At 31.8% G+C, this 18,306-nt stretch overlaps 1 protein-coding gene and 2 long non-coding RNA genes across 6 annotated transcripts in view; all 3 read right to left on the reverse strand.

The window, feature by feature from the left end:
• Positions 1-406: 406 nt before the first annotated feature.
• Positions 407-3,182, reverse strand: LOC134724576 (uncharacterized). The gene is made up of 3 exons (XR_010108447.1): positions 3,077-3,182; positions 1,981-2,073; positions 407-1,401 (listed from the first exon to the last, which is right to left on the reverse strand). It is a non-coding gene; the product is annotated as an uncharacterized LOC134724576 (long non-coding RNA).
• A 2,197-nt stretch (positions 3,183-5,379) lies between these two features.
• LOC134724574 (ras-related C3 botulinum toxin substrate 2-like) lies at positions 5,380-9,861 on the reverse strand. 2 transcript variants are annotated; one of them, XM_063587681.1, is made up of 5 exons: positions 9,675-9,857; positions 8,522-8,593; positions 7,683-7,800; positions 6,553-6,615; positions 5,380-5,735 (listed from the first exon to the last, which is right to left on the reverse strand). In XM_063587681.1, the coding sequence occupies exons 1-5, from the start codon at positions 9,707-9,709 to the stop codon at positions 5,439-5,441; spliced, it is 585 nt and encodes a 194-aa protein (XP_063443751.1). In that variant the 5' UTR covers positions 9,710-9,857; the 3' UTR covers positions 5,380-5,438. The 2 variants fall into 2 exon arrangements, with proteins under 2 accessions (XP_063443751.1, XP_063443752.1); XM_063587682.1 differs by lacking the exon at positions 8,522-8,593 and having other exon boundaries at positions 9,675-9,861.
• A 1,309-nt stretch (positions 9,862-11,170) lies between these two features.
• LOC134726795 (uncharacterized) overlaps positions 11,171-18,306 on the reverse strand; it is a 252,490-nt gene continuing 245,354 nt past the window's right edge. For 2 of the 3 annotated variants that reach the window (XR_010108640.1, XR_010108641.1), the window contains exons 2-3: positions 12,961-13,048; positions 11,171-11,601 (exon numbers count right to left, since the gene is read on the reverse strand). This is a non-coding gene — a long non-coding RNA (uncharacterized LOC134726795). Of the gene's footprint in view, positions 11,602-12,960; positions 13,049-14,931; positions 15,030-18,306 lie in introns of those variants that run through there. The other variant, XR_010108639.1, reaches the window with a different exon arrangement.

Below are 18,306 nucleotides of genomic sequence, written 5' to 3' on the forward strand. Positions count from 1 at the left end.
GTATTTCTAAAACAAAATGATTCTCCAGATAGGGAAAACACTTTAACAAGCACAACTGCATGGTAGTATGAAGCCCCTTGAAGGCTTCTGTCAAACTCATGTTTTATGAGAAATATTTATCTGCTCAGCCCTGTTAAAGTTTTTTCAATGTTTTTTTTTTATTTAAAAACATTTTTAATTAATTCACTGAATTATAAGGATCAGTTACTGACACATCATACATGTCATATGTGTGAATGGGTCTTTTTCAAAACTATATCAGCTATAAGCAATAATTTATAGAGCTATGTTCATTTTTTGAACATGCATCACTCATTCATTGCAGTTTTTCCAGTACAAAACAGTAAATTAAAAAAAAATATTAAAAAAAGAAATTTCCTTCAGATAAAACTGTTTGTTTATTCAATAAAGTTGTATGCATGTGAAAGCATTGAGTTCAGTATGAGTATTATCTGCCTATTACATACAAGTATGACTATTGATATTTCAAAGGTTTCAAAATCAAAGAAACTTATAATTTTTCATTCATTTCAAAAAGTTTACTCAAAATTAAAACAAAAAGCCTTGCATATATATGTCACATTGAATTGAAACTGATTATTCTGATATAACAATGCACACAATATATACTTCCTTGTAGGTTTCCATGGTCCAAAATAAATGTAGACATATATCTTTCTGCTGGTTTTCATATGATAATGATGTACTAGATAAATCCTTATTCCTTTACTTGTGTTTTTTTTTATTTCACATGTATCATGCAAAGAATATTCCTATATATTCATGTAACATGTTGTGAATTACAATATATATATATATATATACCAGTAAGTACATGCAGGTACCACATATAATGTTTGAATTATAATTATCACTTAGTTCACAGTTTTATGTATATATCCAAAATTATCTCAACTACTGCACATGATGCATAATGATATGAACATTTCCTTTTGTGTGTTGATCCTTCAAGAAAGAAGTGCACAGTCATTTCCTCTGATGTAAAACCTTTATTTCTCTATCTTCAATGTTCAAGAGTCAGTTTTAACAGTATTGAAATCCTTCCTTTTAGTGTCATACTGAAAACTGCTGCATTCCAAAGTTACATGTGACATGACATGGGGTTTTCATATTCAACACTGTTATATTTTTGTTATATGTCTGACATCAAGATTTTATCTTAAAACATTGATTTCACTTTCTTTTCATGTATATATCTAAAGCTATCCTCATACATGGTTACAAATTGTCTGACAATTTCCTTGTATATATATGTTGATCTTCATAAGACAGAAGTGGTCACTCTTTTTCTTTGATTACTTTTTTCAAATTTCAGTAAGCTATCATAGTTAAAACTAACTTGTATGACACCATTGCCTCCAAGTTATCTTCATGCATGCACTGAAAAAAATATGTAAACCATTAATGACATTTAAAAGTTATTGGTATTCATGTTATGATACACAAAGAAAACTTCAGTCAAAATTGTCACATATATGTATTCCTTAATTATTTTTGAATTAAAAGTAAACTTGACACAACGTTTAATTGATGAATTGTCTGTAAAAGTACAATAAAGTTTATGTATACAACTTTCTATAACTGATATTTACTCATCACATTGCTTTGCCAATTTGTTATTAATAATCAATAAGACTTTAATAATCAATCTGGGGTGGGTGTGACTTAATACACCAGATAACTTAATTATATTCACCTAAACTGAGGGTCTGGATGGTGTTTACAGAATAGATGCACCAATCATGTAATAATCCCTTAAGCAAAAGTGCAATATATAAAGGCTAAGAAATTAAAGATTAAGAAAAGAATGATAATAAAAGAAAATGATGGTGTGTTAAAATACAAAGAATAGAGAATACTGGGCAAAATAGATAAAGATTAATATAGAAAATGGTATATAAAATATAGAACTGAAGGACCCTAGCAGGAATAATTCATTATGATATAATTGATACTTACATTTAATTGTGTATTGACCTCATATTTGATGTTATGGAAACTACACTCTTTATGCATTAACTGTCAACTTATGTGTGCCAGTTGTAAATCAATCTGCAAAAGAAGTTACAATAATTACTGAAAGGTTTCAATTAATACTCAATTGTATATACACCAGGTTGTAAAATCAAATACACAAAATTAAGATTGATCTGTTGATGTAAATTGTTTTATAATAAGTGTGTTAAAATTTGAAAAGATCAACACAAACACACAAATACTTCAGATACACATTATCATAGTGAATCAATATTAAAAATACATATTTAATTTATTCTTATGTCTATATATAAAATAAACATAAGTCTTAGAAAACAAATTATTAAAGACAAAAAATTCAAATGTACACTAAAAGGGATGATTTAAAATAATACTATAATGACTTATGTAGCATCAGATTCAAAACCATCAATGAAAAGTTGTTAATAAATTATGGCCATGATAATAAATAATATTTCTCACATGTAATATCTCATGTGAATGCTTCCACGGTTTGATTAAAATCAGGCTGAGGCATAAGTATGATGCACAGAGTAATGCATGCATATAATTTGAATAAATTTTTGTTTTACTTCTACAATATGTTATAAATTGGAATAAGAAATGATTTATCATGTGTAAATGCGATCAGTTTTAAGATGATTCATGTACAAATATACCTTACAGATCCTTAAAGAAAATGCACAAGGGGGGGGGGGGGGGGGGGGGGGTTGTAAAGGCATAGGTGAATTCAAAGGTGGTGGGCCTCAGCCGGCATGTTGATCGGGCATTTTAACAAATTCTACTCCTTTAACACGTTGCATGGTTCATATTTGTATAGTCAATAGTCAATAAAGATTGGATTGTTTATAAGCAAGTGAGATAGTGTAAACATGAACAATTATTTCAAAAGGAAGTTTCAACAGACTGACCACATCGTGTTGACAGCGAAACGTGTAAATAACCACATTTTTTAAGTAAACATGCAGCTTTCTCTTCAGACTACATTCATAGTCGTGAATGAAATGGATATCCAAGATCCTCGGCAGAAGGCTAAAATAATTTAAAACTAACTTACCTCAAAATATAACCAACCCACATCTATAATAACGTGTTGTTGTCGAACTGAAGACATTGACTTCTATCATAACAAGGTGCCCGATCAGCTGTTGGTGACAAGCTAAAATCTGACGTCGACGAAACGTTCTAGCCAATCACGTGTTGAATAGATGGGAAAATGACATCAGATTTAGATTGCGATGCAAACACCGAAAATCATTGCTAATTTCTTATAAACTGCATTAACTTACCTGCGAAACAACAATTGATTCCAATAGTGTGAACCTTCCACATGTTCTAGCTGTTCTTCTTTTTCATTCTTTATATGAAGACTATCAAAAAGATACCCCCCCCCCCGAAAAAAATAATGAAATAGAAACAAGGGCTGTCTTTCCCCTCAAAGCTATTCAGCTCTTTGATTGTTGGTTTCGGTTGATTATTCTTGATTTTTTTATGTTGTGTTTTTTTTGTACTTGGGGAACAGTTGTTTGTATGTATGATTTCCCCCCTTTTAGCAGTAACGTTGCATTGTTAGTTTGATTTCGACTTGTGGGGGCTGAATATCCCTTTTTGTATCTTTTGCATATCTCTTAAACATATGTTATTGTTTAGAAATTAAACTTTGACAAACAGATGAGACACGAATTTAACATCTGTGTTTTGTCGTCTCAAGAAAGGATAGATTGGTGTTCATCATGGCAAATATTACAGGCATATCAGAACGAGAAACTTATACTATGCGAACACGCTGCTCTAAAATCTATACGTACTTGATCAGGGAGAAAACATGTAGAAATGTAACTGCTACTCCGAACAACACTTCAAAAAGAGGCAAAACAATGCTCTTCTTTTCTAGGGTGTAATAAGTTGATGAAGTTAATTAGGAAATGTTTTTTTTCATGCCATGCAATATGCTCATACATATTAATATTTGGAGGCATTACATTTTCATACTTTAAGAATGATTTGATTTAATTTCCAATCGAGCAACACCAAAACAAATATCCGTTTGGTTTTCAGCGTTGTTAACAGCTGACGTTGCAGTTTCAGTTTTGACGTGATAATTAGTTTCAACATCACCACAACAACAGATTTGGAGTCCACTAAATTGCAAAGAAATATGTGAGAATTCAATGAATTTGAATCAGTTCTTAAAAGACCACGAAGAACTTAACCAAGACGATATCCTACATACATTTTAGTACGAATTTGTTTTTGAAACATGGTGGAGAACACGATCTTCTTCACAAAGCGAAAGAAGAAGGACACATCAGAATGGTAATTCAAGATTTAATTTAAATTTCAAGAAATCTCTTAATCACACCAGCAAAAAGGCAAGTATGCACACGCTTATCTATTACGATCATATTAATTATAATTCATTGTGTACAAATTTCTGTTTTCCCGATTTACAACAAACGGTATGTGTAAAACGTACTTTTTTATTAATTGATGCGTAGTTATAGTTATAGTATAATACATCTTTAAAAGGGAAGTTTCTCTTTAAATATCAAAAATGAAGTTCTGTCATTATTACATGTGTACGTAGTTACATGTATTTATACATTAAAAAAGTTAAAAGAATGTAACAGTTAAAAGTGTACATGCAACAAGTTAAATTGTATCTTTATCTTCAAATCTTATGATTTACTAATATGTAGCTTTTTCCTTGTTTGACCATAAACAATATTTATTGTAATCTATTTAAAGTTGAGTTGAGTTTATAATTGGATCTTATCACTGATATTCAGTATTGACAGGTATGTATCGTTTTTCCCCCGATACATTGTTTGCATACAAAGTCTTCCTTGTTTGCATGCAAACAAATTCTAATAAATATTACATGTTTGAGGAAGATAGTAAAACCATGCGTTGCACTGACGAAAACCTTTTATATCCTCCTCGCAACCTTCATTGATTTTACCTTGAAGTGGTTCTCTAACATGATCATTTTTTTTTATCCCTCCCCCCCCTCCCCCCCCCCCCAAAAAAAAAAAAGATTAAATAAATATTTAAAAAATCCGTTAAATAAACAGTTGCTGTAACAAATGTAACAAAAGCAGCTCCAAGATTAAAATATGCACTGGAAAAGGACACTCGAACCCTACCAAAGCAAAAACCAAGCTCAGCGGATATACGCAAAGTCTAAACTTAACATGAAGATGTTCGACTTGGCAACATCTTCTGCAATCTTAATCAGAAGATATATAAGGTGCTGTGGTTCTGTTTATGGCAGTTTCGTACTTTTTGTTTTTAAATGAACGGCCAGTTTCATATTTTAGTACATTTCTTCTGATAAATATCCACAAAGCGGTAACAAAATTGTCAGTGAAAACGAGTATTTATTTTTATAACACGTGTACTACAAAAGTGAATAATAATTAAAGTAAACCACACTTCCCGTGACCTTCTTGTCTTATTTTCTTGTGATGTAAAACTATTCTAATAGCATCTTCAAATACTTCTTTTAGACCCTCTTGTGTCATTGCAGAGCATTCTACGTATTTCTCGGCTCTTATTTTCTCGGCCAATGCTTGTCCTTGTTCGTATGTTATAAACGTGTGTTCATGTTTCTGTGATTTGTGTTTCATTCTTTCATATGTATTCCTTAAGTCAATCTTTGTTCCAACAAGTAACAGTGGTGCGTCATGACAATGATGTCGGATTTCGGGAAACCACTGAAATGTTAAAAGAAGAGTAAATAATTCAGAAGGTGGGCATGGTTTATTCATGTATCATTGAATACTTGATTATGAAAAATATGACAGTAAACCTAAAACCTTAGTGTCCTAATCATAATCAACATGACTAGAGCAACTATTGAAGCACGATCAGCCTACCCTTCCGGAGCACAGGCGGCCGGCTACCCCTAGTTTTTAAATGGATTTAATTTTGCCCACTTTTGTTGTTACTTTTTGTTAGAGTGTTAAATTTTTGCAGGCCTGTTTGTCTTTTAAAATTACATCATATTGGGTTTTTTTTGCAATTGCGGTTTACATTTTTTTCCGACTTAATTTTCTTTGGTATCTCAAAGTTCAAGTCATCACAGTGAATAATCGGAAACTAAATAGAAAAAAATAACCTTGTCAAATGTTGCGTTTATTCATGTCATTATATTTCCGTCTTGTAATAATTTCAGTTTTCTTGCATTTTTTCGTGGCTATTTACAGTATCTCTCCAGCTTCTAGTCGATTTACAGCTTAACATCATATGACATACTTCCAGATTCATTTTTTTGCAGACTTTTTGTGTATACTACATGTGCAGTAACATGTGCTGTTTACACAGTAACGTAGACCCAACAACTCTGTACACACACTATATGATTGTATTATATGTATTCAACTATTGTCTAGCATCTATAATCTGAAATATGGAATCTATATGCTTTATTCTTGTTCCTGTCCATAGCAGATGGCTTGGCATTGGTATGCAATGTAGGAATACGAGCTAAATATGTAATTAGAGCATATAGTTTATTATCCTTTAACTTACTTTGAGTTCAATATTTTGGTAACTAGTTGCGCCTTCAACTGTGAAACACAAAAGGAATATGTCCTGTCAAAAATGAAGTAAATTCTTTAAAATATCAATGTTACAGGAAAATAACAGTTATAGTCGTAGGTTGAACATTAAAATGGAAGTTTAGGAAGTTGCATGGAATACCTTTTCCTGTAAGCGTGATACTATATATGCATGTAACAACCCCGTATTAACCGTCTTATAGATATGTTCTGGACCATACGAGTATAATACTCGTTTGGTTAACTTATTAACGGGCCGGACCATATGAGTATTTGGACCATTTAGGTAAAAAAAAATCAAATTACATTAAAAACGTTTCAATAATACAAAAACTTTATTTAAAAAAACAGTGATGGTTACATGAAAGTTTATTAATTTTATAATCCAAAAACTACGTAAAATTAAATATTGATGCCATTGTTAGTTTTCATCGCTGGTTTTATTCTTGCATGTATTGGCAGTTTTTAAACCACAAATTAAACAAATGATAAAGATAAAATTCGCGATTGGTTGTGTGTCGCAAAATTTAAAAAAAAAGTTCTGATATTAAAATTCCCGTTCGTGTGCAGTTATAGTGACACTTCGCAGAACGTGTAACAACACGTGCAACAATTTTCTTTAGAGGTCTGACAGACAGTGATCTTGTGCCTTTTTAAAAGTTAAAGTTCCTGTGTAGGTAAAATGGCACTTTCGCAGCACGTGCAACAATCCGTAAAACGGCTCTTTTAGAGGTCTGACAGACATTTATCTTCGAATAGAAGCCTGACAGATAGTGATCTTCGAATGGAGGTCTCACAGACAGTTATCGTCGAATGCAAGTCTAACAGACAGTGATCTTCGAATAGAGGTCTGACAGACAGTTATCTTTGAATTGAGGCCTGACAGACAGTTATCTTCGAATGGAAGCCTGACAGACAGTGATCTTCGAATGGAGGTCTGACAGACAGTGATCTTCGAATGGATGTTTAACAGACAGTGATCATCGAATAAAGGTCTGACAGACAGTGATCTTCGAATGGCAGTAAAATGGCCCATACTTCACAATTTGGACAATCTACTTTTATGTGTCTATACTCATGCGATTTTTTGTTCAAACTTACTGTGAGTGGATACGACAATGGTCTTAGTCTGTCGTAGTCCTCTTGTCCAGCTGTATCCCACAATCCTAGCTCTATGCAGTTACCATCAACCATTACATTTGCATTATAATTGTCAAATCTATAGAAATCATAAGTTGTTATAGATATATAATTGTAAGTATTTTGCCATCGGAATTTTACGCAGTAATCATGAATAACAATGCAATTGAATAATTCTTAACATATTATGTCAATACTGTTAAAGGATGTCTTCCGTTGGGTAGTAGATAATTGGTCAACCGTAAGGGGTTAGGTTAGGATAGTCCTTCACAATCGGGTACATGTACAAAATGTAAGTCGGTTACAGCGCTCACCTAAAGAACATATATGATATCATTGGTTCGAATCATGGAGCTCTCCGATTACATTTCGTTATTTGCTCCCAACTTAAACCCAACAGTGTTTAGAGAAAATATCTGTACATGAAATAATGTATGTTGTAAAATTCAAAATGATATGAAAACTCTTCAGTTTAGGGTAATGGTATCTATGCTAGAGTTTATTTACGGGATTGCTTCCTAATAGATGTTTAACCAGTTGTAACCGATTAACTTAGATAAGTACTTCTTTGACGAGAGAACATACACTTTAAAAGCCTTAAGTTAATTGGTTTCCTACTTCCTATTTTATATCATTTAGTATTTGCTTACATGTACTTCGTTTGTTTTTTTCAAGTGAAATATGTATATTACAAGCTGAATACTTTTATGACCTTTTTTTCATTTTAGAGTACAAAAAGTCAGAATTATAGTACTGATAAAACCATTGTTTTAAAATTACATGTATTGTAAACATCTTACATTGAAGGAACGTGTTCGTGTTGAAATTTGTTGTTAGCATATGACATTAAAATACACGTCTTTCCTACGTATCTGCAAATAGTAAATAATGTTATAATAAAAAAAATACGTTTGAAATATATATTTTGTACAACTTAATTTCATAAATTCGTTTATTGGAGGCTTTGTTCGTTGTTGAAGGCCGTATGATATATGTAACCTGTGGTTTCTGAGTAATTTGGTCTTTTGCGAAGAGTTTTCTAATTTGAAATCATACCACATCTTCGTTTTTGATATCATAAGAGTTTGATGTTTTAAAAAAAATCAAAGTGTTATGTAATCGCCCTTTTAAACTGTCAATGTATACATTTCGACGAAAATTATAAATCACAGAATAATTTTGCCGCCAATGTTTTAGTTCCATCATTTTTAGTTTACAATTAATTTTTACCTTTAGTGAAAAGTAACATTTTGGAATATGTAGGCATCAATTTGAGCAGCATCTGGCCAGAATGAACGAATATGTTGATTTTTGTAAAAAAAAAAACAGACTCAGTGTGGAACAGAAATTATCAGTAATAAGAAAGTCAAAACATATCAAAATCATAAGATGTTGTATGATTGCCAATGAGACAAATCTCCACCAGAGATCGGATGTAATAGAAGTTAACAACTTTAAGTCACCGTACATTCAACAATGAGCAAAATCCAAATTGCATAGCGAGCTAAAAGTATGTTAATAAGAACACATGGCAGTGATAGATAGTTGTTACTTGAACTAGTAGCTTGAGGAAGCGATATACATCATGGCTAAATTTAAACAAGAATATGACCAAAGTACACGGATGCCCCACTCGCACTATCATTTGCTATGTTTAGTTGACCATGATATTGGGGTCAAAACTCTAGTTTTGCATAAAAATGATAAAGTTCATCTCATCAGGAATATGTGTACTAAGTTTCAAGTTGATTGAACTTCAACTTAATCAAAAACTACCTTGACCAACAACTTTAACCTGAAGCGGGACGGACAGACGGACGGACGAGTATACATGACCAATTGCGGTCTTATTAACGCGAGCAACATTTAATCGATATACATGTTATATGGATGCTTTTCTTTATCATGGCAAACCGTAATTAAAATGAAATGCAAATAAATAACGTTACTTACCCGTCTCCTACGACGACACATTTTATATGCTGCATCGATATGCAATATTTATAACCAAATGATTTCTCCGTAAGAATAAAGATTTTTTTCTTTTAATATCAAAATACTTAGTAAACAAAACACCCGGAAATATGTACGATCATATTGTGTAAAAAATCATTTAAGGACATAAAAAGCGTGGTATGATCGACTTATATTAAACAGTAAACTTGTAGGAAATGACTATATATAGTGTACATGTATAACAACTACTTTAAGAAAAATATGAAATAGTAAACTCTTTTTTTTCAGATGTTAAAATATTGTGATTAAGTGGAATTCATCCGACCGACAGTTGAATTTGTAAATCTGCGTCATGAAATATTTTGTCCCAAATTTGATAGGATTAATTAATATAACTTGATAAAAATATGGTTTTTCTTTTCTTTCGGCAAAATGGAAATAAAAAAGAAGAATTACACCCGAGGAATGCTTGATTCTAAAAAGTCAATCATCGAATAACACTGGACACTTTTAATTTGCAAAACACTCATTTGCAAATCCGCCGCCGCCTCAAACAAAAGCTACAATATCATGTATATAACCAAAATGTGCGGAATTACATGGGATTCAATAATTTCATTGGTTTTCTACTGTTTCTTTCATATTTATTTTGCAATTTGAATTATAAAAACATGGGATTTTCAATATCCCATGGGACAGAGCGAAATCCCATGGGATTGACCATTATCCCATGGGATTTTGGTTAAATCCCATGGGATGTTTTTTGGTCCCATGGGATATTTGTAGTCCCATGGGATATTTGTTGTCCTATGGGACAAAAAAAATCCCATGGGATTTTTATTATCCCATGGGATTTTCAATATCCCATGGGACAAAATAAAATCCTGTGGGATTAAAATTATAATTATATATATATAAATATAAAGTTATGTGTATGTTACAATGAATGCTGTTTGGTAGTAAAATGTTTTAAATGTATACAAGTTTTTTTTAATATATTTTTTATATATACATACACCACATCTTCCTATATCTATATATATTTTTTTTTTTTCATTTTGTCACATACATGTTTTTTATTTGTTTATATGACAATAAAGATTAATATTATTTTGGAATGTATAATAATATTTACAGTCAAAGAATAAAGTCCTTTCACTGAAACAAAATGATGAAATGTCTAAATAAATGAAAAAATATTGTTTTGAAATCTTTGTCTTGTTAATTCTATTATGAAAAATAGAACTGAAAAAATATTTTATATATACATAATATTTTTATTCTGACTGAATAGTTTACTCTTTTCATGAGGTAAGATTTTCTTTGTTATAGTTTCATTGCAATACTTGTATAAGTTGAATTATATATACTTTTGTGGTGTATATAATAGTATGCTTATATTTGCAAATTTATAATATAAACACTTTTTGTTAAAGTTTTTGTTTTCTTTATTCACAACTTACTATGTACAATTATTCAGTCCACTTTATAAGAGTGAAGTCAATAAATAATTTCATTCACTAGAATATTCCTGCAATTCTTAGACAAAACATTTTTTCAATCTGTTCTTCAAAGATCTTCCTCTGTACATCTTTATTGAATGGAGAGATTCAAATGAGAAAACAAAGCAAGTTTATTTGGACAACAACATTCTAATGTTTTGTTCATTTGTTCCATCTTTCAATTGATAATTACATTGTTGTATTTATATGATCAAGTTCTTGTGCATCAATGATCGTGATGATATGACTCCTTTTTGTTTATAGTCATCATGTTGAAATTTCCTCTTTCAAATAAATGTAGGAAAAAACACGTTCCATTTCAAAATAATAAAAAAGTCGCACTATGGAGAAAAATATCAGCTTTAAGTTTTCTGTTCAGTATTGATCTGTGAATGATGACCATGAAAATCAAGATGTCTGACCTACAAATACACAAACTCAAAAATTATCAGTGAAGAAATAAATAAAATGGCTATTTTATCATGTTTATGATTATTATGATAAACTTTCATTTGAATATTCAAGTACTAAGTTACAGAAATCGCTTAACTTTTATAAAAGTTTAGTTAAAGTACAGCTTAATTAAAAATTATAATAAACAAGAATTCGTCCAAAGTACATGAATGCCCCACTCGCACTATCATTTTCCATGTTCAATGGACCATGAAATTGGATAAAAAATATAATAAGGCATTAAAATTAGAAAGATAATAGCATAAGGAACATGTGTTCTAAGTTTCAAGTTGATTGGACTTCAACTTCATCAAAAAATACCTTGACCAAAAACTTTAACCTGAAACATGCACTTTCATTTTCTATATTCAGTGGACCGTGAAATTGGGGTCAAAAGTTCAATTTGGTTTAAAAATTAGAAAGATCATATCATAAGGAACATGTGTACTAAGTTTCAAGTTGACTGGACTTCAACTTCATCAAAAATTACCTTGACCAAAAACTTTAACCTGAAGTGGGACAGATGGACGAACAGACAGACAAACAAACAGACGGACAAACGGACGCACAGACCAGAAAACATAATGCCCCTCTACTATCGTAGGTGGGGCATAAAAATAAAGGCCACTGATGAGTTAAAAAAGATATTACATTTCAAATGCCAAAAAATGGTGTTTTTGGTTTTTGCACCAAAGGGAGATAATTTAGAGCTTTTTCAATGATATATACATTTTAAAAGTCATCTGGGGCCAAACCAAATTGATTGTTTTGAATGATTTGGTGTACCATATGATAAAGTAATAAATGAAATGAGTTATGAAAAAAAAGTATTAAATATTTTTCTGAAATTGTTATACCCTAGAGCCTCATTAAATGTCATATGATCTCTATTGGAGAAATGTCTCATTGGAAATCAGACTGCTAAGTGTTTCTTATTTTTATATCAACCCAGCCATATTATACCTGTCCAATATCAGGATCTTGTACATAGTTCAGTGGTTGATGTTGGTTCATATCCGTCATTTTTATTTTTCATAATTTTTTATTTTTATAAATTAGTCTGGTATATTTGACGTTTGAATTGATGCTCTGTTTCAAATTTGGTTAGTGTTGTCTTTTATAGATTACTATAACATGTATAGGGTATGGGTTTTCTCATTATTTACACATGTTACAGGTCATCAATGGCCTCTAATAAGTAATTACAATGGTTACATCCACTAAATTGAACTCTGATGGATAATTTTCTCATTCATCATACCACATCTTAGTTTAATAAATATTTAATCATTATTCACGGACAAAAACTTTTATAACAGTGGACTTACCATTTAGACTTTGTTGACCTCTGTAAATCTTATTTTGTTGATAATTTCTTCTGTTTATAGTTTCCCCTTTATCTTTAATGTTCTTGCCCTATGCATAAAAGGGTAAACATCATTTAATGACAAAAATAACTACTATATCATAATTAGTAGGCAACTGAAAATTTTGCCTTATTTGTATATAACATCAACTTACTCATCATTCTTGCTGTTCAATATCATGAATATTATCATTATTCTATGAATGAGAGGTCACAGTAAAATTAACCTTGGCAGGCAGACATCTTTTTTTATATGATACCTTGTATTCATTCCATTCAACAACAAGTAGACCTATGCTTAGAAAAACTGATAAAATGACAAAACCAAGAAAACTTATCATTGACCAAAGAACAATAAAATGCAGTCATGGTTTATATATGAATCTGCCATTCGGACATGCACAAGGGGCCTTATTGCTTACAGTATCCGGAAAAAAGACCAAAGCACAAAAACTAAACATTTTCAAAGTTCCTTATACCCTGCCAATCTGTTATGGTTGTGCCTGTTCCAAGTCAGGATCCTATAATTCAGCACTTGATTGTCGTTTGTTTATGTGAAACATATCTGTTTTTTATTTTTTTTGTACATAAATTAGGTTGTTAGTTTTCAACTTTCAACTTGGCTATCATCATGATCATTTGTAAATTCATACAAGTGTTTGGAAAACAGAAAGTTGTGGAGTGATAAAACTCAAAATGCATCACACGGTATAGCTGACTTATTTATTAAACCCTGAAAGCAAATTTCAGAAATCCTTCTATTGTAGTTCCTGAGGAAAATGGGACGAAAAATATTCATTTACTGACGCAAGGATGGATGGACACCAGGGGTAAAACAGTATAACCCCCCTTTTTTAAAGTAAGGGTATAATTTTAATAAGGGGGTATAAAAACCCTTGCAAGATGTCAAAACAAAAAGAAGTAACCTAATTCTTACTTGTTAGGGGCTATTTATTTATTGTCGGTTATACAAATAACAATACAACATAAGCTCTGAAGAGCTTTTATCCGACATACATGACAAGCACAATACATTTGTACATGAAACATAAAGCTCATCAATGAGATAGTAGTCTCAGATAGAGAGAGACGGGGTCAACCAAACTCCCCTATTCAATCTGAATGTAGGACAGAAAGTCACATTTAAAAAGTCACACACTGTCACAGGACAAAGAGTCACAATTTAGTTTAAAGATTATTTTTCTTGAAGTTTTATACATGAACATGATGTAGCAACTTTGTAATTAAAATTTATTAAAAACAAATAAATCAGTGCTAGGTTTACGCACATTACCATTACATTTGCACACAAAAATCATTACATACAATGTGTGCAGCTTTTGATTACATTTGCACGCATTTTTTGACATGTAAATATAAAAAAAAGATATGGTATGATTGCGTTTTACAGCTGACTATGCGGTATGGGCTTTACCTCGGCTTTGCTCATTGTTGAAGGCGGTATGGGCTTAACCTCGGCTTTGCTCATTGTTGAAGGCTGTATGGTGACCTATGGTTGTTAATGTCTGTGTCATTTTGGTCTCTTGTGGACAGTTGTCTCATTGGCAATCATTCCACATCTTTTTTATATTGGCTCATTGTTGAAGGCCGTAAAGACCTATAGTTGTTAATGTCTGTGTATTTTGGTCTCTTGTGGACAGTTTTCTCATTGGCAATCATACCACATCTTCTTTTTTATAATATGAACATGATGAACAATCATGACAATTTCCTTAAATCAAAAATGAATATATGTAATAAAAAGAAGATATTTCAAAATCTTTTTTCATTTACATTCAAACAATTGTCAACAAATTGTTTGTGACTTTTTGTCCTATCAACTTTGTTACTTTTATGTCTGAGTCTGACATGTGTCTGACTTTTTGTCCTGGGACTTTTTGTCGGAATGTCCTGTGACTTTCTGTTCGTTTACCTTCCATCTTAATCAGTGAACTGAATAATTGTTTTTTGCAGAAGTCCGGGTAATGACTACACAATACTTTTTCAGAATGTCAGCAAAAAGGATCACTGGTGACAGGGGAGTGTAACCGATGAATTGATTTAGAATCAGATAAGATTTTCCCGGTACGTCAAACACCGCTCAGGAGGACCTCCTGAGTGATTACATGCAGGGCATATAAAGTGCACTCATGACAGACCCTATATAGTCGCCGTATCTGCACACATGATGGATGTACATATTCATATTCAATCATCATTTGAATTTGATCAATTGATCTTTAATAATTAGGACTAATTGGTGATGGCAGAGAATATGTCGCTGGTGATGGTTAAAACATATAGAAGTAAACTTTGCCAAAAAAAGGTTTCCTTGTAAAAATTATGAAAATATATGAATATGCTAAATATTTTTTTCTTTCCGAAATAATAATTAAAGACGTTTAAAAATAAAAAAATTCACAGTTGGGAAATTTTCAATTCAAGTTATTTCATTTTGAAAACGTTGAAAATATAGATCTTATTCGATGTACAAAAATGTGGGCCTCTTGGATATCAACTTGTGAAACCCTGCTTAATTAGGGTTTGTCTACTAATTACCATTACATTTGCACACAAAAATCATTACATACAATGTGTGCAGCTTTTGATTACATTTGCACGCATTTTTTGACATGTAAATATAAAAAAAAGATATGGTATGATTGCGTTTTACAGCTGACTATGCGGTATGGGCTTTACCTCGGCTTTGCTCATTGTTGAAGGCGGTATGGGCTTAACCTCGGCTTTGCTCATTGTTGAAGGCTGTATGGTGACCTATGGTTGTTAATGTCTGTGTCATTTTGGTCTCTTGTGGACAGTTGTCTCATTGGCAATCATTCCACATCTTTTTTATATTGGCTCATTGTTGAAGGCCGTAAAGACCTATAGTTGTTAATGTCTGTGTATTTTGGTCTCTTGTGGACAGTTTTCTCATTGGCAATCATACCACATCTTCTTTTTTATAATATGAACATGATGAACAATCATGACAATTTCCTTAAATCAAAAATGAATATATGCAATAAAAAGAAGATATTTCAAAATCTTTTTTCATTTACATTCAAACAATTGTCAACAAATTGTTTGTGACTTTTTGTCCTATCAACTTTGTTACTTTTATGTCTGAGTCTGACATGTGTCTGACTTTTTGTCCTGGGACTTTTTGTCGGAATGTCCTGTGACTTTCTGTTCGTTTACCTTCCATCTTAATCGGCGTTTTACGTTTCCGCAAATTGGCATCACTTTTCCGCGAAAAAAAGATGACGTTTCCGGAAAAAAAAGTTTACGTTTCCGCAAATAAATATATTACTTTTCCGGAAAAAAAGTAACGATTCCGTAAAAAAATAAATCATTACTTTTCGGCAAATAATTAAGAATACCTATTGTACGAAAGCAAAGCTATAATAAAAAATGTAAAAGTTAAAGGTCATCATAACATGTAAGTAAAATACATCATTATAATATAGGAAAACGAATGTTCATAGATATCTTGATATGAGTTCATAAGTCAGTTCTGGCAGAATATTTGTAGCCAACATGTCGTACAAAGTCCATATTAGCACATTCACCGTTTACAAGTTTTGTATTTCGTTCAGGAAGGAGGCCCATCTTCTCCTTTTCATATTTCCGAATGGGTGCTTTTACAAAGTCAAATATGGTAGGATGGCTAGCGTAAAACTGCTCGTTCAGGTAGGCACGAAAAGACTAGACATCATTCGTTGTTTCTTTTCACGGGGTCAGGAGGTGATGCCCAAATGGTTGGTGGAAATCTCAATTGCCATCTATATAAAATTCCAGTATATAATCGGCAAACCTCATGCATTTATCGTCAGATGGAGCATCGGCAACTAATTCAACAAAGCATTCTTCAATCATGTCAGTTGGCAAGTAAGCCAAACCAAAGATTTCTCAATGAAGTTTAACTCATTTTCTTTATTAAAAGGAAAAAAAATTATCATATATGTACATTCACATCTTTTTAATTTACCAGGTAAATTTGCGGAAAAGTAATAAATACAAATTACGGAAACGTATACTTTAAATTTGCGGAAACGTAGTATTGGGATTTTGAAAAATTAGCGGAAATGCAATACGCCCGACTACACAATACTTTTTCAGAATGTCAGCAAAAAGGATCACTGGTGACAGGGGAGTGTAACCGATGAATTGATTTAGAATCAGATAAGATTTTCCCGGTACGTCAAACACCGCTCAGGAGGACCTCCTGAGTGATTACATGCAGGGCATATAAAGTGCACTCATGACAGACCCTATATAGTCGCCGTATCTGCACACATATGCATGATGGATGTACATATTCGTTATAGATCGTTATACACTTCTCATTTTAGAGTTAAATTTGCAAGTAACGGCCGGGGAACCTCTTCAGATTTTAAAATAATAATGCTACTAAAAATTTATTATTTCCCCCAATTTTCGCAATTTCTTCGCTATAATTATTAAATCATTATGCGACTGTGCTTTTAGTGAATATAAATGATGACGAGGGCCTCACGAATAAATATAAATATGAAATATACTGGAACATCGATTAACATAGATCGGGCAGAAGAGTAAACTTCCACATAAATCTCGACTGTCACTCTGCTCCTAAATAAAGTTGTCAAATACATTAATTTGTGTTTTTTACTTCTACAAGAAATTTGATTCAAATGCTAATTACGCACCATTTGCTGAGCAGAGAATCATTCTAAGCCAGGAACAGTCTATACTAACTGATAACAGTAAGAATAGAAAGTCTCTGTAAAAAGGCAGTCAAATCCTAACAGAACTGTAACTTAATGATACATGTACATCAAGTTCCAGCACCTCACCAACCACCCTTGCCTTGCATACTGAGATGGCAGACTGGTGTGTGTCAGTATTTTGATATATAATTTTACAACCATCCTTAAAAAATAACCAAACAAACGTTGAATCAAACGATATGAACCTACGCAGTTTTATCTAAATCTTTGTTAAAATACGATTTTAAATTGTTCAATTCTTTCTATTTCATAATTTTGTCAAAGTCTACTTTTTAAAGTTTTAAATTTTAAAGAAAAAATTAATATTTCATTTTGATTTGAAGAAATCTTTTTGAACTGTTATGACATGGTGTTGCAAAGCTGATTACAGGTAACTAACATACAGTATTTTTCCATTACGACAGTGCGTGTATTTCGGGTGTGTATAACGTATAGTTTTCTAGAGAACATCCTGTCTACGTGTAATACAGATTGATGACATTATACAACTTTTCTTTTGTTAAATGTGATAAGGTATCTGTGTCCATTCGCTATTTCAA

This window comes from Mytilus trossulus, chromosome 7 (genome assembly GCF_036588685.1).
Source record: "Mytilus trossulus isolate FHL-02 chromosome 7, PNRI_Mtr1.1.1.hap1, whole genome shotgun sequence".
Lineage (NCBI taxonomy): Eukaryota > Metazoa > Mollusca > Bivalvia > Mytilida > Mytilidae > Mytilus > Mytilus trossulus.